The 23,557-nt window shown below is 51.9% G+C and overlaps 2 protein-coding genes and 2 non-coding genes across 10 annotated transcripts; 1 reads left to right on the plus strand and 3 right to left on the minus strand.

The window, feature by feature from the left end:
* The first annotated feature begins 162 nt into the window (after nucleotides 1-162).
* On the plus strand, nucleotides 163-14,116 carry OST4 (oligosaccharyltransferase complex subunit 4, non-catalytic). 2 transcript variants are annotated; one of them, XM_087863792.1, is made up of 2 exons: nucleotides 163-299; nucleotides 12,872-14,116. In XM_087863792.1, exon 1 carries the CDS (start codon nucleotides 163-165, stop codon nucleotides 274-276), a length of 114 nt encoding a protein of 37 aa, XP_087719918.1. In that variant the 3' UTR covers nucleotides 277-299; nucleotides 12,872-14,116. The 2 variants fall into 2 exon arrangements, with proteins under 2 accessions (XP_087719918.1, XP_045665185.1); XM_045809229.1 differs by lacking the exon at nucleotides 12,872-14,116 and adding an exon at nucleotides 983-1,213.
* On the minus strand, nucleotides 251-18,843 carry AGBL5 (AGBL carboxypeptidase 5). 6 transcript variants are annotated; one of them, XM_045809226.2, is made up of 16 exons: nucleotides 18,686-18,843; nucleotides 17,263-17,522; nucleotides 16,863-17,034; nucleotides 16,383-16,546; nucleotides 15,646-15,823; nucleotides 15,208-15,386; nucleotides 14,326-14,782; nucleotides 13,658-13,827; nucleotides 13,205-13,340; nucleotides 12,351-12,553; nucleotides 11,507-11,721; nucleotides 4,133-4,288; nucleotides 2,951-3,057; nucleotides 1,985-2,115; nucleotides 1,488-1,608; nucleotides 251-361 (listed from the first exon to the last, which is right to left on the minus strand). In XM_045809226.2, the coding sequence occupies exons 2-16, from the start codon at nucleotides 17,475-17,477 to the stop codon at nucleotides 251-253; spliced, it is 2,715 nt and encodes a 904-aa protein (XP_045665182.2). In that variant the 5' UTR covers nucleotides 17,478-17,522; nucleotides 18,686-18,843. The 6 variants fall into 6 exon arrangements, 4 of the variants coding, with proteins under 4 accessions (XP_045665182.2, XP_045665183.2, XP_087719915.1 ...); XR_015725310.1 differs by lacking the exon at nucleotides 251-361 and adding an exon at nucleotides 2,605-2,651; XM_045809227.2 differs by lacking the exon at nucleotides 4,133-4,288.
* A 367-nt stretch (nucleotides 18,844-19,210) lies between these two features.
* Nucleotides 19,211-19,283, minus strand: TRNAA-AGC (transfer RNA alanine (anticodon AGC)). The gene has a single exon. It is a non-coding gene; the product is annotated as a tRNA-Ala (tRNA).
* A 337-nt stretch (nucleotides 19,284-19,620) lies between these two features.
* Nucleotides 19,621-19,710, minus strand: TRNAY-GUA (transfer RNA tyrosine (anticodon GUA)). The gene is given in 2 exon segments: nucleotides 19,621-19,656; nucleotides 19,674-19,710. It is a non-coding gene; the product is annotated as a tRNA-Tyr (tRNA).
* Between the last annotated feature and the right edge of the window lie 3,847 nt (nucleotides 19,711-23,557).

The raw sequence follows: 23,557 nt of genomic DNA on the forward strand, positions 1-23,557 counted from the left end.
AGTACGCAGACCGCAGCACCGGGAGCCCAGCTGATCAGGTGAGAGGCACGCAAGCGCGCTCCTCGGCGCTTCGGCGGTGGCTGGTCCTGGGGGCGAGGACGGGTCCCGGCCTGGGCGAGGAGTGTGCGGGCCGCAGGCTCAGGCCCCCCTCTTCTCCGCAGGATGATCACAGACGTGCAGCTCGCCATCTTCGCCAACATGCTGGGCGTGTCGCTCTTCCTGCTTGTCGTTCTCTATCACTACGTGGCCGTCAACAATCCCAAGAAGCAGGAATGAAAGTGGCGCTTTCTCCGCCCCAGGTAACGGTCCGGGGCTTAGCGCCCAGCCCCCGGAGAGTGGAGTGGCGAGGCCGCGCCAGGCTCTGCAGGGTTCGAAACTTCAAATCAGAAAGTGTCGGGCCAACCATGGTACAGTCCAGAACTGAGCCCCTTTATCCACACACAGTAGGGAGAGCCTTGCAGTGCCCTGCCCTCTCCCCCTTAAACTGCTCCCTGCTAGAATGGGGTGAGTTTCCTAATTCTCCTCAGCCCCTGTCTTCATGGTACCCCGATGCCCAAGTTGGGGGTTTGGCTACAAGGAGGCACTGACACCGGTAGGAATAAAGGTACTGAGGATGCCATCCAAGTATGAGGATTTGGGCTCTTCACTTAAGTAGTCCTCACTTCTCTAAGGTTGTTTAGACTTTTATTTAGGCAGAATTTGTGCGTGTGCATCTTTGTGTGTGTGTGTGTGTGTGTGTGTGTGTGTGTGTGGTTGTAAAGATGTAGAATTCTATTTCCGTATTCTGGGGCAAGGGGCACTGAGTTAGCAGTTGGCTACTGTAGACCCAAGTCCTAGGGGAAGGCGGGGGTGGGGGAACCTTAAGTGTGGGTCAAAAATGTAAAGGGGGGGACAGGGTGGATGAGAGTTGATGCCTGAAGGATTTCCCCAGACGAAAGCTGCAGCATTTTCCTTACCTCGGGTCTTTCCCCCTCTTTTCTAGGGTTCCAGGACATAGTCTGAGGCAAGATGGAGGGTGTGAGGGGCCTTCACACTTCACTTCATCCCTCTACCCATCACAACATACAAATCAACTACACCTGGATTTTTCCAAACAACTTTTATTTCCTCAAAGTCTTCCTTAACCCTATGGAACAAGAAGCTGCCACTGAGTAGGGCCCAGTATAGGGGTTTCTTTTCTACTCCCTCCCCCCAATATAAAAATATAGATATATTTTTTGTGGTCCCAAAATCTTGTGCTGTGGAGGGAGGGATGGGGTAGCAGGTTCCTGCTTTGTCCTGTCTCAAGGTGGTGCTCTGGATGCCTCAGAACAGTGTGGCTGGCATTCCAAGGAGCTATGGTTGTCACATGGAATCAACAGCTGAGGGAGGGGACTAGCACATTTCTCACTGTGTTCCCATCTTGGGGCTATATACTGGGCATGAAGGTTGAGGCATCAGACCCGGGGAGAGACAGGGAGTGGGGGAGATTTAGGGACAAAACAAACCTCAGGTTGGCCCAAGGGCCCCCCGCTGTAACAAATCCGGGACTGGGAGTCAGATAGACTACAGGAAATAGGAGAAAAGGCAGGGGCAGAGCGGGGCCGTGGGGGCCCGGCCTGAGGCAGCCTGCAACAGAGAAGAGAGAGGAATCAGGGTTGTGAAAACTCTGCCCCTCTTCTGGTCTGTTCGCCAGGGGCTGGGAGATGGGAGAGGTGAGATGGGTAAGGATAGAGGGGTTGAGCGTTGCATAGTGGGCTGATGCTGGAACAAGCCAGCTCCTAGGCCTTAGGCCCTAACAAGAAGTTGTTTTCTTGTCCCTTTGGAGGGAAGACTGAGGCCATGATGGGAAAAAAATCAGGGACAAGATTCTTAATGAAAGTACCTTTAGTCTTTTGGGGTCAGAGGGAGTAGGGAAGGGAGAAAATTTCTGATCCTGAATGGCAGAAATGGGAATGAAGGGCTAGAAGTGAGGTGGGGTGAGGGACTGGACCCGGGTGCTCACCCTGGTGCAGAGTGGGGTCCCGGCTCCGGCTCACTGCTTTCCCTGGTCCGGGGTATAGGGGATGTGGGGCCGGAAGAGCCGCTCATCCCTCTGCAAGTCGGCGGTGAGCCCCGGCCCAACCTGGGCCTAGCCTGTATGGATAGGGGGTGGGCTAAGAGGCTGGATTCTTCCATAAACTGTTTTGCTTCTGGGTTTGCTTCTAGAGTTTCCATACGTAAGAATGTAGTATAGAGGTCAGCATGGGTATTGGGACCTTGAATTTCTTGGCACTGTCCCTGGCTGAGAAGGTAAGGCAGGATCATAGCTAGAGAATTCTTGTGTTCAGTCTATGACTTCAAGTCTTACTGAACCAGGGGAGGCAGAAGGATCCAGCATTTAACCTCCATGGTTATATCATGTCTAACATCTAGCTAACTAGAGAAGCAGTGTATGGAACGTGGTTGCAGAATCCGTAGCTCTCCCTCAGAGCCTTCTGTGCCTCAGCCCCTGCCAGAGCAGCTTAGGTTTCACCCATCCAGTCTCTGCCTGTACCTAGTTTCAGCCAACTTAGCATGGGGATCTGGACTGAACTGGAGTTGGTGGCACAGCTGTTCTGAGGAGCAGCAACCAGATTGTGTTACCTGGGGAATCCGGGACCCCTCCTGGCGGGAACTCTCCTCGGGCAGGTCTGGGCAGAAAGAGAGGAGAAGCTAAGGGCAGGGGCAGGCAAAGCCAAAGCTAGCAGGCTGAGGTCAGGGTATATCTGGCAGGGACATGGGTTGGAAGCAAGCAAGGACCTGGCTGAAGGGACTGGGGGCACTGGACAGACAGAGGCACTCAGGCACGAGAGGAGCTTTCCGATATGGTTGAGGGGAGAGGCTGTAAAGCAGTGCTGAGCATTTTCCCTCCCACTACCCAGATGAACAATGCCTTGCTGGGCTCTGCCAGAGTTGTTTTGCTGGGGGCTGGGGAAGACCCAAAACTTACCTGCAATCGTGTCCTGATACAGGGGATCCGAGGTCCTAGCAGCCCTTTCCCAATCACCATGACAGCCTCTGGCTTGTCCCCTGAGGACAGGAGTGAGCAGCTGCTCCCTAGGAAACAAAGGAAACATATCAGGGTAGGCGACCATGGAGAAGAAGAGGTAACTTCCTCTAGATCAGGTTTGCTCAGTATTGGCAATATTGACATTTTGGGCTGGATAATTCTTTGTTGTGGGGGGCTGTCTTGTGCACTATAGAATGTTACGCAGCATTCTTGGTCTCTACCCACTAGATAGCATTTCTTCCCCAACCCTGTCCCCACTGTAACAACCAGAAATGTCTTCAGACCTTGCCACACGTTCCCTAGTGGGCAAAATGGCCCCTGGTTGAGAAGCACGGCATGCTCTAGTCTGGTCCCAGTGCTGGAATAGCAACTTGGATCTTGAATCAGAGTCCACCAAACTGAACCACTCTGAATTTACAGACCTTAGAGCCTATCCCATCCAAATGAGTAAGTGTTTAAGAATCAAGACAGTATCCAAGACTGGTGGATTGAGGGCTGCCCATTGAAGAGAGTTGATAGGTTGGGAGTTACAAGCTCTGAGGGCGTTACACGATGTTGGACTGGAGTCTTACGACTCCTTCCCATTCAGTCCTTTACACCGCTGGGGGTATCACTTAAAAGGAGAGCAGGTGGCCTAGGTTTTATGTGGAAGACGTGGTTACACTGCATTTGCCATGACGACAGGTGAAAGACCTCTGCCTTTTTTCATTCAGTTTTGTCTAATGTTGCCCAGCTCGTGGAGTCAGGAAGCTCCAAGTAGCAGGTACTTGGGTTGTTCAACTTTAAAAATGAGGATTAAGTGAGGTAATGTGCTTAGAGCAGTGCCTGCCACACAGCAGACACTCAGGAACTGGGAACTATTATTTTATCATACAAAGACGATTTCCAGCTTCCTGTGGAGGGGCATAGGTGCTTTAGGGATTTAGGACCATCCAGGAGGGTAGCTGATGCCCCTGGTGTGTGGAGGGCTGCATTACATCCAGTCAAGAGAGAAGGCCAGGTCAGGTGGCAAGGGAGTGGGAGGGACTGCTTTAAGCCTAGTAGAGAGACTGGTCTATACCCTCCGTGGTAAGGAAGGAAGGAGGCTGGCCAACCCAGATTTCGCTGGCAGTGGGTACAGACCTGATACGCTGAGTGTGCTGGGCAGCAGACAGGGGCCCATGCTGTGTGAGGAGGCGGGGCTAGAACTAGCAGGATTTGGGGATGGGGCCAGGCTGCTTGAAGTAGGGCGATGGGTCAGTGGCTGCTGCCGCCGTCTCCTGTCCTGGCTTCGGGGCTCTGAGCGGAAGGGACATAGGAGATAAAAGGGCAAAATAAGCGAGGCCCTGGCACTGCACTGCCTTGCCGGCGCCCCCTGCTCAGAAGGTGCCGGCTCTCAAGCTTGTCATCACACCAGCACCCCCTTCAGAAGTAAATCTCACGTGGGTAGAAAGACCTCTGCCGTTTATTCCAGTAGTCCAGGCCACAGCCAGCCCTCATCCACCTGTCTGTGGCCAACCAACCTGCTCACTCCCCGGTTCATTTCTGAACAGTTCGTTCTCTTCAGGCACAGAAGTTACTGAGCTTGACTTCCGCAACACGGCTCCCCTGGGTTCTCCTACCTCTAACCGTCCCTCTTCGTTTGCTCTTCCTGCCACCAAATACCAGTGCTCACCGTGCCCCCCCCCCCAATCTATTCTTGGTCTTCTTCTGCTCTGTACCCTCTAAACTCTCAAGCTGCTTTCTGGCTCTTTCCCTGGAACTGCAGGTCAGCGGTCCACTGGCATTTCTACCTGGTAGTCTCTCATGACCCCGGCAAAACTCATCTTCTCCCATCCTGCCTTTTGTTCTCCTTATCTTGGTGAAAAATGGGCTAGAAACCTTGTTTCAGCTTGTGACTCCTCGCTTACATTTTGGTTTGTGTTTAACCAAATTGGAACACACTGCCCCTGCCTTTGCTTGGATTCGCCTCCATTCTCCCTCGCCATGGCCCCTGTCCAGATACAGGTCTTTCTCTCTCTTATCAGGCTTTTGAAAAAAAATTCCCTGCTGGTCGCCCTAGCTTGAATCTCTTCCCTTTTACAATCCATCTTTCACAGTGGTGCCGGAAATTATTCCAAAACCTAAACCTGATCAAAAATCATTTGGTTCAGGCCAGGGGGAGATAATTGAAGGTCTTTTAAAAGATAAATCTCAACTTTTTAATGTGGCCTTCGGAGCTCCACCCGCTGTGGTTCCAGTCTGCCCATCCTTGGTAGGACGCTGACTCGATCCTTCTTGCCCTCTGCCATAGCCCCTGCGGCCGCTAGCCCTGTGTTTCTCTGCAACGTCCGTTTCCTCTTCTAGTCTAACTTTCATGTCCCATCTCAGATGTCACCTTGGCGAAGCCTCTTGACCGTCACAGGTGGAACTGACTGTTCCCCTTCCCTCATTGTCCTTTGTTCACTTGGCTACTGTTTATGGGTTTTGTCTCCTTTATGAAATAAGTTAGTACAGGTAAAGTACTTACGATAGTGCCTGGCACATAATATTCAGGAAATCTTAACTAGTATTCTACTTGAAACTTGAATCTCTTGAGGATAGAGACTTTGTCTTTTCCAGTCTATATATCCCAGTGCCTACAAAATTCTGCCTAGAAAACCAGAGACTTTAGTAGAGGTTTCGTTTTCCTGGAGAGCAGACACCCACTATAGACCATGGGCTGCCTCAGTAATCTCTCTGAGCCTAAGGACATAGGCTTACACCCTGGGTGGCGGCTCGCTCTCTGGTCCACTCCTCGTGCCTAAAGCCTCACTGCTACGAGTTCTGAGAGCTGACAGTGGCTGCACTGGGTAGGGAGGCTTTCGGGTTTGGCAGGTCCTTCCTTGTCACAGAGGGACAGCAGGTGCCAACATACTCTCAGACCAAATGGGCTGTTAACCTTCATTGAGCTGAATTCAGTGGCGGTCCCAGGATGCCAGTGGCCCCTAACAAAGCAACATGTATTAGATGGAAAGCACCTCTAATTCAGGAAGTAGGTGACAATTAACTTGTCCAGCTCTACTGAGCATCAGCTAGCAGTGACAGGCTACTTTTGGAAGTCCCAAACCAGATTTTTAAAAATTGATACTTATATGAATAAGGAATAGAAAAAAGGGAGAGATTTCAGGACAGAAGGTACTTTAGCTTTGAGAAGTTTGTTGAGAGGCTGGGTACCGGCTACAGCCAAGAGTCAAAAATAACCAGACCTGTCAACTATACGTCAATAAACAACAACAACAACAACAACAACCAGACCGTAGGGACCTAGTAAGAGGTGACACAGCACTAAAAGACAACAGAAGTCAGAGACTCATGGATACAGTCAAATAACCCGAGTGTTACCCACCACGAGTGACTTAGAAATACTGTAGAACCCAGACCTGGGTAATTCTGTGGTAAAACAGTGATATCAGGATGATGGCCAAATGTCAGTGCATAATAGGCAGAAATGAACCTGAATGTGATCAAGGATGGAAATAGTTTCTAGAGGATCTGAGGAATACCTATACACAAGGGTATGCTGAAATCATGTTAAAGGATGGAACCTCACCCACCCCAGGAAAGGTAAGAAAGAGCAAGTAAGAAAGCGAATGAAAGCCTTTGGGACATTTGGAGGTTGTAGCAAGAACTGAGAAGCATTCAGGAGAGTATGAAGCAAAACAGGCATAGGATGTGGAAACTGTCAGTGTGAAGGTAGGTATTCTGGGAGAGAGACTATGGATACAACTCAAGAATCCTGCCCTGATGAGAGCTGAAGGATGGGAGACCAGTCTGGTTTAGGAGAGAGGCCTAATATGGAAAGGGTTAGGCATTTAAAGATAGCACTTTAACTCTCACTTAGACGGTTTTAAAACCTGGCCAGGCCTGCCTGTTAGCTTGGCAGGGTGAGCACACAGCCCAGCTTCTCATGTTTTGACTTCTGGCCCCTGGTATATAATCCAGGCCTACTCAGTCCCCACTGAGACGATTTAAGGGAGGAGCCCCAGCTCTGTTATTTCTTGGTTCTAAGCTATAGAGGCAGTGGCTTAAGGCTGAGTGCAGAGTGATACGTGAATCAGCTTTGCTTCCAGAAGCAGGGAGACTGTATTTTTATGGTCATCAGCTGGAGACTGCATTTGGGGAGTGGTAGGATTTCCTGGGGCGAGGGTCTGAGGTAGAGGCGGCCGGCCCGCACCAGTGCAGGAGTCAATGGATATTCTAAAGGTCTCATGACTTCAAGGAGCAGTTATCTGACTTGGGCCTGGGTCTGGCATCATCCGCCCGAGACCTCTTTCGAACTGTCCCTCCGTGCAGCACCCTAGATCTTACTGAGTCGTTGGCATGATCGCAGACCTCACTGATGCCCCCTTAAGGGTAGAAAGGTGAGACCAGCATTGATCGGGCTCCCCACTTCGTGCCTTGTATTCATTCAACAAGTATTTGCTGATGATTTAATAAGTGCTAGGTGCCAAGGGAACAAATGGATGTGTTAGGAGACCTGTCGTGCCCTCAAATAAGCTTTAATCTGCCCTTCACCACGAAACTTGTTTGCAGCAGTAAAAGTGAAAGGGTGGTGCTGGAGCCATTCTTCCTGTGTCCTCTGCCTCGCTTTCCAGAGGCGCCTCCACTTACCATGGGGCTTGAGCTGCTCGCAGCCTGTCGGCTGAGCCACAGCACGGCAGAGGCCAGGATAGAGTTCTAGGAGCCGCAGGTGGAAGGGCCAGAGCTGGGAGGGAGGACAGTGGCGGTGGAAGGATGCCGGCTGACAGGCTCCACTTTGACACAGCCTCTTGTCTTTTACCGCAGGGGCCCGCCAGATGGGCCAGGTTCCGTTATGGAGAGAGACGTGCCCGAGTCCAGGGCTGGGAGGAAGCACGTAGGGTGCACAGCGTGAGGAGGCCTCAGCCTGACCCTGAGCCCTGGGTGCCCACTGGCCTCACCTTAGCCCCTATGCCCTGCAGGACTGACAGGAGAAGCGGGTGACTTATCCACTCTCCCCCAGCAGGCCTGCCTTCAAGCTGTATTTGCACCTCCTTTTGCACGAGCATCTTGCAGGCGTTGGGCTTCCCTGACTCAGTCGTGGACTAGCTATTTCCATGAGCTCGCCCTCCTCGGCAGCAAGGGCGGCTGCTAGTGCCGTGTGCGCTTCTGCGCCTGCTGGATTGGAGCCTGACCGCAGAGCCGGGAAGGTGCTGCTCAGGACCTGTTTTGCAGCTGGGGGAACCAGGTAAAGCAGCTCCCGGCACTGCGGTGGTGGGGTCGGCTTCCTCGGACGCTCTTGCAGCCTTCTGTCCCAGGAACATTCGCCTTCACCCCTGAGTTGCTTTACACGGCCTTCTGAAATGTCACCCTCCAGTCTTGAGGACAGAACCTGCCAGACTGGTTCCCTGAACCTCTGCTTTGAGCTTCTGGCTGGCTGCCTGGATCTTTTCTCAAGTATTCTGGATAGCACAATCTCATGCTGTTTTAGCCAATAAAGGATAGTCGTGAATTAAATGTATAGTTAAGTGTGATATGATTTTTATACAGTAGTGGGAAATTTCTCATAAATTTACAAGTCAGGAGAAAATCCTTTGTCAAATCACAGTCTCGGTTTTGGGTTTGGAAAGTATAGCTGCTTTACAGTTAGGTCTCCGAGATAGGGGAGTTGTGTTCTTCCTGTCTTGGAAGACAGAGTATGCCTGGGTGTGGCAGGGGCCAAGGAGCCAGATGTGCGGAGCCAGGAAGCAGCACAAAGCTCCAGGACAGATCAACTAGGCGAAGCTGTTTTTCCGAGGGTTGGTTGAAGAAGCCCAGTCCGGATACCACAGTCTGCATTGCAGGTCCCTATCCTAAGCCAGGCCTGGTCTCCTATCCTGGAGGCCTCTCAGGGGTCTTAGGAGATGAAGTAGCAAAAATTGTAGCACCCGGAGTCAAGATTCCAGCACTCTGACCTTTTACCTCCTTAGAGTATTCCTGTTTGGTCTCATTAGTGATCCCCTTCTCAACCCTCTGACTTTAGAGACATAGTTTCTCAGCTCTTACAAATACTGACGCAAGTCCCCAGGTGTCTCTTACTTGAGCCAGCTCTTTTTTTTCTGCTTCTTAGTTCATTCCCCTGGGGGGACATCGCTTCTCACTTGTTTTACCTGCGTGTGTGGATGACGCCTAGAGACGACCTTGCTGTCGCCTTTTCTACATGCTGACTCTTTTTTTTGCCTGCAGAACATCTCCATATAGATAGCGCACGACATCCAAGCATGTCTAGAATAAACAAACTCAACATTTTTTCTTCCAATGTCTTAACATCACCATGACTCTTTCCTTTGGCTGACAGCCTTGAAGCTCTTAGTTTGCCTTTTTTCCACCATCACTGAACCCTGCCATCTCTATTGCTGATACATATATTCATCTCTCCTTTCCGGACCAGCCATTAGTCATCTCGCGTACAAACTGTGGCGAGGATTCCCCACCCCCTGCCTGCCCAGTGTGTACAGTTCACAGGCTGTTCTTCCATAAATCTTTTGTTCTCATCATTCTCTAAAGCACACAGTCGTTGCTGTATGTCTCAGTTAACTCATAATCTTTCTTTTCAAGGCATTTTAACTTCTTCCTTCTACTTCTCTTCACCTGATTTCTGTGCTGAAGGGCTTGGCCCTTTGAGCCAGCAAGATATGTCTGCTTCTTGTCCTCTCTACGCAGCAGTGCTGCTCCTGGCTACCGTTCTCATCTCTGGAATGTTTTTATCAGGCCATATGCTACCATCCATTCTTCAAAACCATTCCTCAACCAAACATTCTTTGGCTAATTACTCTTGAGTTTATCTACGACAGTGGCTCCCCAAGTCCCCTGTGTTTATAATGTGTGTGTGCTTTTATGCTCTGTTGACTGTTCTAGGCCTGTTTCCTGTAAGGAAATCCTTAGTACTGAATATGCACCTTTTCTCTTAGTTATCTGGGGCAAGTACCAGAGACAGTACATGTCCCTCACTGAAGGCGCTTCGCACAGCACTCTGCATTGGGGTGGGGATGGGCGTGACAGTAAAATACTGATTACAAACTGCCTAGAATCCTCCAGGGAGGAGCTGGACCTAGAGAGGACTCTTTCCTATTTCTCTTTTGTAGTCAGGGAAGGGGAATCTAGGACGCTGACATTCCTTCCCAGGAGCTATGAGTGAAGAGGTATGAGAGGCTGACAAAGAAAGAAAAGGGGGAAAAAAAAACCCAGAAAAAAGGAAAAGAAATTAGAGGAAGTTTGAATAGTAAGAAGCTTGAGTAATGCTGCCACTAAGAGCTGTGAAATCCTGGACAAGTCCCCCTTCCACAGCCTCCGTTTTCTCCAGAAAAATGGAAACACCATCCACCCCAGAGGTCCTTGTGAGGATCAAATGAAATATATATGTGATACTGTTTTGTTCACTGTTTAATGCTATTTAAATACACGGCGTTAGTATTACTTTAATACCGTCCTTCAAACACAGTGTACAAAAGCATCCTGTACCAGCAATGGGAGGATCTCCAAGAGTGGGGCTTGGAACATAAGCAGGGGTAACTGCGTTGCTTATCGGGGATAAACGGTCTTACTGGTCAAAGCTGCTCTCTCCCCTGTGCTGCTGTACCCAGTGCGGATTTCCATACCCATTGGCCCAGTGCGTGCTTCTGGTCTGCACCGGGGAAGTGCTAACGAGGATGAGTGCAGAACTCTGAGCTCCAGCTGACAAGCCTCCATCTCTGGCAGGATTTCTCCAGCCCAGAGGCCATGAACGATACTGATTTGGGGGTCAGTGTACTTCTAGAAGTGGCAACACGGCAGTCTCTCCCCACCAAAGTCTGAGTCACTCCCAAGGAATGGCTCCATAGGCCTTCCTCTTCTTTTTCCCTAAAAGCCCATCTGTTTCTGTTACACATTTGAACCCAGAATCTCTTATCAGGCAGGGTCTCCTCGAGCCAAGCCTAGGGGTCCCGATGCACCACCGAGCAGCTGTGGCCACTGCTGGAAGGGCCCAGACTGTTTAGTAAGTCTCAGACAAACTGTCTGTAGTTCTTCCATTTTTTGTTGGAAGAGCTGGAATCCTTCCGATGCCACTTTCTGAACAGGCTCTGAAGCCAGGAACAATTTCATCCCACAGAGACCTGGGCTGGGGGTCTCCAGCTCTACAGTGCCGCGGCTGGCGTCGTGAGGACATTTCCCTACACTGCTCCCAACGAGACAGACTGACCCTGGCCCTGCCGTGGAGGCTCCTCACTTCCGTATGGCCCTGCTTCAGCTAGTGTTTTGTCCTTGAAAAGCCCCCTGCTTCCCAGCAAGTGCCGAAGCCCAGGTGCCCAGGCCTCCCGCCCGGGCCACGCACACTCCTGCTCTGGAGCTCGTGGCGCGGGGAACACCAAGGTCGCAGGAGAGGCTGCAGAGTCTGCTATAAACTAATTTTATTGGTTGACCCCTTGGTCCCAGCCAAGTGCGTATCTTCAAGCTCTCACTTCCCCCAGCAATGCCCCAAACAACTGAACACCTGTTGCAGGGGCTCCCAGACTGGCTTACCTCTGACAGGGCCCAGCACCCGGTGGCTGACCTTTTGAGTGCTAGAGCCCAGGCCTGGCAGCCCTGTAGGCCGACTGCCATGAAAAGGAAAGCTGGGGGAGTTCTTCATCTGTGGAGAGTTTTGTTGGCTGCTGCTGCTGCCCCCGGCACTTGTGCCGGTGCTAAAACTGCGTGCCCGGCTCAGGGGATTTTCAGAGCAGGAAACAGGCAAGCCGCTGCAAAGAAGCAGAGGCCGGTTAACCGCGGGCTGGGGAGGTCATGTCCCAAGGCTTTCCCCAGGGTCTGGTGCTCAGGAAGGCACCTCTGGGGGACAGGCTCAGGGACTCATTGCAAGGGAGAAGGGAGGAATCTGTGTCCATGGATGCGGTATCTGACCCGGGCACACCAGCTGACCTCAGAATGCCTACGACCCCTTGTTCACACAGAGCTGGTCCTGCAGAAGGCATACTAAGAGCTACAGGGCTGTGTCTGGGCAGCTTTAACTCGCAGTGAATACCCGTCTTATTCCCTCGGTGCTGGCCCTGGGAACCCTGACTCATCCCCGACCACTGGAAGCCAACACCTTGCCCCCACCTTTGCTGCAATTATATTTAATTTTGTGCAGGGCTCTGAGCAGGGAATCCCCTGGCCTGGTTTTCAGATGCCTAGGGTCTGTAGCTCCAGGTAAAATGGAAGAGGATCCCATTTTCAAAAAAATGCATTAATCTTACCAATTTAAATTACTCTGAAAATATTCACCATGTGGTCCTTTTGGATAGGGAAGGAACACAAATCCCTCGGAACTCCTTGCCCTGGAGCCCTGTTCCACCTTCACACCGTCTCCTCCCTCACGCTGTGGTCTTACCTGTTGCTTTTGGGTGGCGTCCGAGCGCCTCTCTTCTTGCTGACAGCCCCGCTCACGGTGCCGCTCAGGCCTCGGCTGCCGCGCACGTGTTTTAGCATCCAGGCACGCAGGTTCGTGAGGCTGCTGTGCTCCGACAGCACGATCCGGGGCCATGGGTTGCACTCTGCCATGTCCAGAGCGGCAATGGCCATAGCTCGTCCCACCTGCGGGGTGGTCCAGGGGGCTCAGCATCTGGGCCTTCCAGCCCAGGCTGCTTGTTGGGGTGGGTCACACAGCACCGTGGAAGGGAAGGAGAGGCCAGGCCTCAAATTTTCTCAGTGGGTACCCCAAATTTTGTGCCAGGGTTGTTTATCTCGGCAGATTTAAGCTGTTCCCTAGACTGTTGCTCATTTGGGGGCCCTCATCCTTTACGGGCAAGAGGAGGTGTGCTTTCTGGCTGGCCCCAGGAAGGAATTCTAGCAGAAGGTGCTTTGATCTCTTCTATAACCTGCAGCTCTTTCTGCTTCTCTTGTGTGCCCTAGGACCCCAGGGGTCATCAAGACCAGTGTACAGGCGATGCTTTTAAGCCCAGAAGTGAACAACCCAGTAGGAGGAGGAAGACGAGCTCAGAGGCAAAGAATGTGACTCAGCTGTGCCGGGGACTGTCTGCGATATGGGGTTAGAAACAGTGCCCGCTCACCCTCTGATACCATCACAGCCACGGCCTGCCCCTTAGGTTAGCTGAGAACAGTAAGCCCGGGGTGAGATGCTGACAGCGGTGAGCCTCTCTTCAGAGGACCCGAGTCAGGCCGCAGGAGCGAAGGCCCTTCCAGACTTGGAGTTCCCCTTTCCCCATGTATCCCATGTATCCATACCTGCTCGAAGAGCTCCACAGTGTATCTGGAGGGGAAGGCCGGCGGGGGAGGGGGGCTGGCACGCCCGTTGTCATGGCAGGCGGCAGGGATGCTGTTCACGGAGCGCCCAGTGTTGTAGTTGCATTCAAGTGTGTAGCTAAGACACAGAGACCTTTATTAGTGTCCTGCCTGGACAGAATCAGGACAGAACCATGGGGAGCAGCCTTGGTGGTCTAAGAAGGCATCACTTGGAAAAAAGTGGATACGAACGAAGTGCTAAGCCCTAGCCTCGGCACAGCACGGCGTACCCAGCAGGTCCTCAAAAGACAGAGTCCCGGACCACAGACGGGCGCTAATAATGAGCCTGTCTCCTGGGAGGGCCTGGGCCGCCTCCCGCTCCTCAGACAGCCGAGACGGGGTGGTGGTTTCTTTAGGGAAGGTACCTCATCGGCTACAGCCCAGCTTCCAGCCAACCTGTGGATGATCCCTGAGGCTTTGTAGATCGCAACCCGGCCGCTGCCCTCCTTTGACTGGCCGTCTCTGCGGTCTCGGGCATACATGTTCTTCTCCGAGAAATTGCAGCCCTGGAAGTCGAAGTGTGCTGAGTTCAAGGAGATGAGCTTTGGATACAGCATGTTTTCCACCTGTTTGGGGGAAGAAAAAGGCAACTGAGGAGAGACAGAAGGGAGGAACGCACAAGGAAGCGACGGCAAGCAGGGGCCGTGTGACCAAACCCGCGGCGGATCCCATTCCAACCACGAGCAGTAGGCGGCGTTCCGGAATTCTCACTGCATGCCTGACTCACTTCCAGGTGTTGGAAAGGTACAAATCCGCCTCTTTTTAAGCTCTTAGCTTCTCTCCAATCATGCAAACTTTCCCCTTCCCCCTGGTTTCCCAAACTCTAGAATAAAGACTCTAATGCTGACAGCTTGACGTTTGTTCAAAGGTCATGATGTAATGACTGAGACACCAAGCCCCAGTGCCACCCCTTCTCGGCCCTTTGAAGCTTGTCTGGAGGTAGGATACCTCTTGCAGTCGCGGGCCTTGCCACCAAAGGCCACCTTTCCTCTCTCCGTGGCCTACGCTCTATCTCCCGACCTGCCACAGTCCCCGCACTCCCATGACACCCCGGGGGTCCCTACCTGGGTGCTCTCGTCACTAAAGCTGTTGCCATACATGAAGCAGCCCCTTTTGGAAGCGTGTCCGTGCAGGTCCACATAGTAAGCGACACCGCTCTCTTTCGGGGGGATGGTGTCGGGGGCTGGCTGCTCAGCGTCCGCACACTGCTGTGGCACAAGCCACACGCCGCTGGCCTTCTGCTCCGCTGGTCTGGTCTGTGTCCAGTCTTCAGGGCTGTCCCCGTCAGATGTGTGCCCGAGGTGAGCCTCATTTCGGAGGTGGTTGGCTTTCTCGAGGTCGGAAAGGGGCGCGTCCGGAGGGAGACGGGGACTGTGCTGGTGCTCAGAGGGACTCTGGGGGTGCAGACGGGAGTGCACGTGGTGGTAGAGAAGCACAGCTTTGGCCCCGTAGATGGCTGGGTGCAGGGCCGCGTCAGGCTTCAGGTACTGACGGTTCAGATTCACGCCACGTGAGTCTGTGCTGTAGGAGGACAGGGACTGCAGCAGGCTCGAGAGGCTAGGCTAGTGGGGGAGACGTGAGCATGGATGAAAGGGAGCCCATGGGGGACGGACTTATAAAATGGGAGACTCAGGCTGCATGAGGAAGGCAAGCATTGAGGACAGGCCCTCTCCCTGATCGGCTGTCAGCCCTACCTCAGAGACCTAAGAGGGCTCCCTGCACCCAGCAGAACCTGCGGTTATTCTAACTACTCCTTCCAGAGAGTGCCACGAGATGTGCCACCTTTCTTCTCTGGTCACTGGACAAGGAGACGGGCTTGCCCTTGTTCGGTGCAAGAGGACTGTCATATAGGAGAAGTTAAAGGAGAGGCTCTCACAGTATTTCACTGGGATGGAGGACACGAGGGGGACTGGGAACAATCCTGAGAGGCTGGGGAGGCTTCTTACCGGTAGTGGCCCCGGACCACACCATCGGGGTTCAACATGGGAATCAGCTTAAAGACAAAGAGGCGACGCAGGGTTTGGGCCCGGGGGTCATCAGGTCGAAGGATGAAGTCCAGAAAGCCATTGAAGACAAAGCTAGATGGAGTCTCCCCAGGGTGTACCCTACTGCTTAAGAAGAATATCTGAGGTGGAGAGGAGAGCGGTCATTAGGCCAGTTACTCTGTAGGTCCACTCTAACAGAACATGGGGTAGGGCGGGCAGGACTAGCCACTGGATTTCCAGCTGGCTGAGTCTGCAGGTGGAGTGGGAGTGGCCATGCTTGCCTCCCAATGCAGGCTAAGGCTGTGGCCAGGATGCCCAGAGATAACGTGCCTCAAGCTGTTAGCAAGGTCTGCGGCTAAGGAAAGGCCAAGGTACTATCTCTAGGCTATTCCCACTCACCCTCTTGCCTGTGAAACAGAATGGTCGGGGGGTGCCGGTATCAGGAAATAGCTGCTCTAGACGGGGCTCCCGATCTTCTCGAAGCCCATGGCAGGAAGTGATGGTTAGCAGATCTACACGCAGTCCATCCAGAGAATAGCAAAGGATCTCCCGGTGGTAATAGATAGTATCCAGGGGACTGTGGGGACAAAAATCATTAAGCCAGGAGAAGTCCCTAAAGCCCTAACAAGAGGGGAGCCTCATCGCCAGCCTAGGATTTGTAGGATCTGGTCTTTTACCTTAACCTTTGGGACCTTGTAGTCCCTCACGATGTTAAATGAGGCTGAAGATTTGGGTGGTCTGCACGGCTAGCATGCAGCATACAGGACAGGATAAACTTACTGTTCTCTCCCCAGTTTATGGCTCCCTAGGATAGATGACTTTGTGTGCACGGTTGCCCTCTGTTGGGACAGAAAAAAAGGTGTGCTGGGCAATGGCAGTGCTAAGCTCTGGATAACTGATGGGAGCTGGGACGTTAAGAGGCTTGAACTGGGCAGGTGGATGAGTGGAATGCAGGTGGTGGTACGGTGAGATCAAGGTCATACACATATTTATCAAAGGTACCCAAAGTCCCACATTCTGTACAGAAAAAAGAATGGTGATGTTTCTGGTTCAGGGCTCCTGGGGCAAGTTCCAGAAGCAGCCGAGGTGCTGTCTGCTCTGGGACTGTGTGGCAGGAGTAAGGGTGGGGTCGGCACCTGCTATGGGTAGGGTGGTTCTCCAGAAAGCGCTGGTCTAGCTGGTTTAGCAAATCCTGGCAGTCACTGTAGGAGAATGGGTAGCAGAAGGCGAAGAAGGTGGTGGCCCCACGGCCCTCCACGAAACGGTGAACAAAGGATAACACAAACTGCGTTTCTGTCATCTGAGGAGCAGAGGAGGAAGAGGGAGGGACCGTTGGTGTGAGAACTAAGACCCTACTAGGATCGCCAGGAACTGACCTTACCCCCTCACACAGTGACCAACTTCCCTCCCTCTGGGACTTTCCATATGACAGTCGGCTCCTTCTAGGCTTCCTAAGGCAGGGGCTTATCTTGGATTCCAGCTAGCACTGGCGGGAAAGCGGACACCAAAACCTTGTGTGCCGCCTGCCTGGTACTCCATATCGAGGCTAACTCCTTTTTTCTGGCCCTTCTACTTTTAGTACCCCTGTCTGTCTTTCCTCCTCAAGGAGAACTTGCCTCAAACGTGGGCCGATCTCGAATGCGTTCCCAGCGCGGCCGGGTGGGCAGTGTGCGCACAAAGGGGGCCATGCCCTGGGAGTACAGTTTGCTTTGCTTATTCATGTTCATAATGTTGATCTTGATGAGTTTCCCTGGCGCTCCTCCCCGGACACTGAAGTAGAACCACGACCTGCGGGCCAGAGGAGAAACAGGTCACTGGATACTGAGGGCTGGAGAGAGGGTACGTGGGACAGCTGGAGCAAGCGAAGTTGGCAAAGGCCTCTTCAGTAAGGAGGCGGCAAGGAGAGAGGGAGGAGAGTAGGGAGAGGAAGGGCAGTGATGGTGGGAACTGTAAGTCAGAGATCTGGAGACACGGACATCTCTCTTCTTCTTCCACTCTCCACTTCTTTCCTCTTACCTGTTCCCATTCTCAAATTCTGTTTCGGCACAGTCTGGTCGGGTCCACACGTTGAACTCGTAGTCAGGGGAAGAGGCAATGCTGCTGATGGGGGCTGACGCCCCAGCTGCTCCTCCTTCGCCATCGCCGGACACAGAGTCCACCTTCTCCACGTGGGCTAGGTTCCCTGAATCAAAGCGAGAACTGAACAGCAGGCCCCCACAGCGTAGCTCCATGGTGAGGCTGGGAAAGCATCCTCCTGCCCACTCTGGCCCTGAGAGCTGGGGAAAAATGGGGGCGGGGGGTGTAAGAAGGAGAGGAAGAAAAAGGAAACCAAGTTTTTTTGGGTATCTCCTGATAAATGAAAGCTATTCTTAGGGAGTGCTCTAAGAAGCAACAGACTCCACCTCAGAAAAGGTAGAAGTGGCCTTCTGCCAAAGGCTAAGAGAAAGCAGTATTCTGTCCCCACGCTAAGAGTTTATAACTGACCTAAAAGGACCTCATTTTACAACAGCTTGGCTATTCCAGAACGAAGCACTCAATGGCTTAACTGTGTTGAGAAATGCTAGATTCTAAACATTTCTGCAGCCCAAAGGTTAGAGGATAACAATAGGTCAGATTCCCCACACCTAGCCCAGATACACCCAGCACAACACATGGCCATCTTGAAGGATGGGCCTTTCTGGGTCTCTGGTTCCTAGACTGGCTCCCGCTCTCCAGCAGAGCAAAGCCGAGAGAACCAAGTTCCAAGTTTCTAAGTTTAAGTGGGCAGCTGCTTCTCTCCACTCCTCCGTCCTCACAAGTACTAACCAGGTATTCGGTCTGTTGCTCCCCTGAGCCCTGGAAGGGCTGGTTCTTTCTTTCTTTCTTTTTTTTCCTTACTACCTCATGCCTATTATGAAAGAAAACTAGAGAACTGCGGCCTTTGCCAAGACAAAAGAAACTGGGCAGAAGCCACCTGCTCACCTGGAGACTGTAGCTCAATCCCAGTTAGGACATGGGTCTGTTTCCAGCCCCCTCCCGCCCTGCAAAGCACTGGAGTCCCTGAAAGAGCTAGGCTGGCAGTAGTTGTGGGTGAGTGATGGGTATTCTGAGCACCCCTAAAAAAGTGGCTGGTAGACACCCACTTGGGGGCAAGGGGTGGCTTCTCGATCCTCGACTCCGACAGACCCTCGCCTCACACTGACCGAGCTCGCCCAGGGCAGGGTGGGGTTCGGAGGCATGGAGGGGCGAGACAGACTCACACTCGAGGCAGGGACTGGGGGTCAGAAGTGCGGCCACGGGCGTGGGGGTGGGGCCGGGGAGGCCCGGGCCGGGGGTGGGGCGGGGGTGGGACGGGCGGGGGGGGCGGGGTGGCATTCCAGAGGGGCTCCGGGCTGAAAGGGGCTGACAAGGGGGCGGGGCCGGGGCCGGCGGGGCCCGCGCTCCACGCACCGCCCCTCACCTCTCTCGGGGCCGGCGATCCCGCTCCCTCTCCCGCTAGCGAGGCGCCACCTCGGGCCCCGGCACCCGGGCCCTCCACCCAGGACCCAAACAAAACCCGAGCGCCGCGGTGCCGGGACCCCGCTCTGCCAGGAAACAAGAAGTCTCTCGCCTATTGGCCGCGGGTACAGCTGGCTACCCGCCCAGTAAGGCGCGCTGCCATTGGTCAGCACGCAGGGGTTCCCTCGCACGTTAGCGGGTACCTGAGCCAGTGGCGCTTGGGGGCTCGGCCGGCAGATCCGGCTGGAGGGTTCCACAGTCTCTTACCAGCGGACGGTTAACGGCCTGCCCGCCGGGAGGAGGAAAACACAAAGTGACCAGGAAATAAACTGGAAAAGACTCACCTGCGAAATAAAAGGACAATGTGCGAAGCAAATCATTGCTCAGCATGCTCCTCTGTGCATCACAAAACACCTTCCTCGGTCAGCGGATCTGCCGCTATTGAGGGATCCTCCGGTGCACGGGGCAAAAAAAAACAAAACCCGAGTGGAGGATGCGGGCATCGATCCCGCTACCTCTCGCATGCTAAGCGAGCGCTCTACCATTTGAGCTAATCCCCCGCTTGCTCCCGTTCTTCTTCCCTTTGCCTTACAGGCTGTTCTGGGCTGGTCGCTGACCGAGGACAGACCGTAGTAAAAGATGTTTATATAGCAGAGTACAGTGGGATCACAGGCAGGATTTTTTTTAAGCAGGCATATAATAATCACACGCAAGCCATAGTAATACATATCTTTGCATCTAACCCACAAGAGCGCCGGATTGGATCCTGACTACGAACCGCACATGCGTTTTACCGAACAGCTGCAGTGCTCCTGCAAATGCACAGCGGGCCTCTGAGTGAAACTTTCTCCCTACGGGATAATTGAATTAAGCGGAGGCTAAAAAGATTGTACGAAGTCCTTCGAGCCGGAATCGAACCAGCGACCTAAGGATTGCCGCAACACATACCACTACAGTCCTCCGCTCTACCAACTGAGCTATCGAAGGCTCCGCTGCTCCCAGCGCCTGCCAGTTCCTCCCTAATGCTTACCAAGGCCGCACTATGACAAGATCTAAGAGACTTTGGGGAAGGCTGCCCCCCCTCAACACTTTATAGAGGAGCCCGCTCCGCCGAGCCCCTCCACGTCGCACAGAACAAAGGAAGCCGGAAACAGAAGTGCGACCAAAGGACCCGCTTCCCAACTCTGGACGAAGGAAATGGGCAATACACCTCCCTTCCATTTCCCTGCTTTTTACAAAACAAACAACCCGGCCCCTCCTCACCCCCCGTGTCTTTCATAGGATCGCGGACGCTGTGAGATCCCATCCGCAACCTCTGGCTGCTGGGCAGCATTTTCCCTGCACGACGGGGACGCAGCGTGCTCCGCAGCTTCAAGGCGCAAGCCCAGTTTGCAAAGCCGAGGGTTTACTTTCGTTATTTGCTCTAATTTTCCCTTCGGTGTCTCGGGGGCGCCCATAAAATCCTACAGCTCTCCCGACGTGAAGGACATTCATTCATTCGGTCAGTTAACCACCGTTTTGTCAGGATCTCTTCCTTCTGGCTGGAGCATGAGGCAGCCGAACCACCGAGCTGCCAGCGGCGTGCAGGCGGCGCACGGTCGCGCAGCGCACAAACGCGTCGGTTCGGAACCGGCCGCCGGCGCGGAGCGGGGCCCGGAGCGAGGTCGGGTTCACCCCGCCGCCCCGGCCCCTACCCCGTCACACCTTCGCGCCTCTTTCCAGGGGCCTGGAATGCCAGCCTCCACTCCTTTGCCCACCAGAAGTTCCTGACGCTTTGAAACAAACCTAATACCCAAGTCTCCTGCGAAGCCTCGCTTCGTGGTCGGGGGGAGCGGGTGTGCGGGGAGCCCCGGGCCATTCCCAGCTCTGCGGCCTGTGCTACCTGGAGTCAAGGTCGCCCTGCGCAAATCCAGCTCGGGGGATGGTTTCTGGGCGCTCTCAGGCGGATCTTTCCGTCCGAGGTTTCTGATGTCATTGAGCACAGCGCCGCTTGCACCCTTGCGCCCACCCACCACGGCGGAGGCTGACGTCTTCCCACCAATTTCTCGGTTTAACTTCATTCTGTTGCTGCAAATGCTACCATTGTGTCCGAGAGCTTTAACTTGGGCAGCGTTCTTGGCTCTGTGTTTAGCGTGCTGGCTGGCTCTCTTTCTTCAGGGGAGGGGATGCTGGGAAACAGAACATACTCAATTATGTTGACTTTTGTGTTTTTAGGGAGAGAGTCACATAACGTACAATTAGCCGTTTTAAAGTATGAACAATTCAGTGGCACTTAGTGCATTCACAGTATGGTGCAAATGATCACTTCTCTCTAGTTTCCAAACTTTTTTTTTTTTTAATAACTCTGGAAGAACACCCTGTACGCTTTAAGCAGTCATTCCTCACCACCACTTCCCCCATACCCAGGCAACCACTAATCTGCTTTTGCTCTATCGATTTGCCTACTCTGGAGATCCCATATAAAAGAAATAATAAAATATAGGATCCTTTGTGTCTGTTTTCTTTCACTTGTCATAGTGTTTTTGAAACTCATCCCCATTGTGTCATGGGTCAGTATCTCCTCCCTTTTGATGGCTGAATAATATTCCATTGTATCATTTTGTTTATCCATTCATCTATTAATGGACATTTCAGCTGTTTCCACCTTTTGGCTTTCATGAATAAAAGTGCTATAAACAGTCATGTAGGAGTTTCTTTGTGGGTATATGTATTTATCTTGGGTGTATACCCAGGAGTGGAGTTGCTGGGGTTTATTGTAATTATATGTTTAACTCTTTGAGGAACCACCAAACTGTTTTCCACAATGGCTGAACCATTTTACATCCCCACCAGCAATGTCGGAGGGTTCCAATTTCTCCATTTCCTTGCCAAGATTCTTCTGTATTTTTTTTTTATTATAGCCAATACTTCAACAAATTGAGCTCAATTATAAGAGTTTTCCTACGCCATTAAAAATTCTTTGAAATCGTCATTTGAATAGCCATTTTCCATTTCGGTTTTACAACAGTTTTATCATAGTGTTCATCTTATTATTGGCCACCATTTATTTACATCCCAATTTCACTTGTTACTACTACTTCAATAAATATTCTTGTACATAAATCTTTGTCCACACTTCTCTAGTCTCTAGAATGTATCTTCAGGAATGGAATTACTTGGTAAAATGGAGTTACTTGGCAAAATAGTATGGAACTCTTAAACCTTTTGATAAATATTACCAAATTACTTCCCAGAAACATTACACTGAGTTCTAGCACAGCATTCACTGATTATATTATCACTTAAAAATCTTTGGCAAAAGTTAAGTGGTAACTTATTTTGAGATTTGCACTTTGCCAATGAAATGGACTTTAAGTCTATTGTTTATTTGCATTTTTAAATGAATTGTCTATCCATATTTTTATTGTTGTGTTTGGGCTTTTCTTGGTTTGTAAGTGTTCTTTAACATTAAGGATGTATATGTGATAAGCTCAATAAGGAAATGGAGGCCTTGATCAACGTACCAACTAGACGTAACAGACATGCACGGAACCTTCCACCCAACAATAGCAGAGCGCACATTCTTTTCCCACACACATGGATAGTTCTCCTAGATGGTCCACGTGTTAGGCTACAAAATAAGTCTCAATAAACTTAAAAAGACTAAAATCATACAAACTGTGTTTCATGTAAACTAGACTTTGGGTGACAGCAAAGTCAGTGTAGGTTCACCGATGTTGACAGTGGGGGGCTGAGTGAGTGCAGGGAGCGAGGCATATGCACTTTTTACTCCATTTTGATGTGAACCTAAAACTAAAAAAGTCTATTAAAAATTAATAACTGGTGTGCTAACATAATAAAAACATATATACATCCCACAATGCATCTGAATTCAACGTTTTTATTAATAGGCAGATTATTCAATATTCAACAAGTATTCACTCATACCCTGAATGGTGGAAGCTCCCTCTACTCTGTCCCCAAATTCCTTCTTATACTTCAAGTTCAGGGCAATGAAACTGCCCAGTAAAATGGAATACCACATAGGGAAAAGCGAGCCTTCATGCCCTCAAGCCCTTCAGGGAGCAGAACCATGAAGAGTATGTAGAAAAGGACAGATCACTCTAAGTGTTCACTTAAACCCAATGTCCCTTAGGAGAGAGAAGACTGAAATGCTCAGTGGCCAGACTACCATTGAAATTTCTGTGTAATTGTCAGTCAGGTCCTTCTGGAATAGGGCAGAATTCCCATCTCCGTGGGAACCCCTCCACCCCAAGGGTGATGGCTTTTGAGAATGGCCTGGCAATGCTGCAGGTGAGTCTAGCAATGCTCTCTGTCCCTAGTAAGCAGACCACCCATCAGGCTGCCTGGCTGTAAAGCCGGAGCTGTAGACTGGGTTCAAATCCAGAAACATGCTTTAAGACTTTGGGAACGAAGTGTTTCAAATGAGTCATGTGCTGTAACTTGCAGGACCATACAGGAGTTGGTAATAACTCAAGTTTGTAAGAGATAACCATACTCAAACTGCCCCTTTTCTGGCATGGTATCTGTGGGACTCCAGCTGTGTGAAAATTAAAGTCACAATGTCCAGATGTGACTCTCTGCGGTGTCAGGTTACTTCTGTTCCTCCAGGAACACCGATCGTCATAGTGGGAGAGCCCACCTGTCAGCACGAATCTACTCTACTAGTCCACACTGGCTCCACTCGGATTCCTGTGCATTGACAGGTCTGCAAAACGTGAAACATCTGGGAGTCTGGTTTAGCTTTACTGGGCAACAAGTGCAGTGTTGGGGGGAGCGCCTGGGTGGCTCAGTCGTTAAGTATCTGCCTTCGGCTCAGGGCGTGATCCCAGGG

This window comes from Ursus americanus, chromosome 7, assembly GCF_024610735.1.
Source record: "Ursus americanus isolate L20-20 chromosome 7, mUrsAme1.1.p, whole genome shotgun sequence".
Classification (NCBI taxonomy): Eukaryota; Metazoa; Chordata; class Mammalia; order Carnivora; family Ursidae; genus Ursus; species Ursus americanus.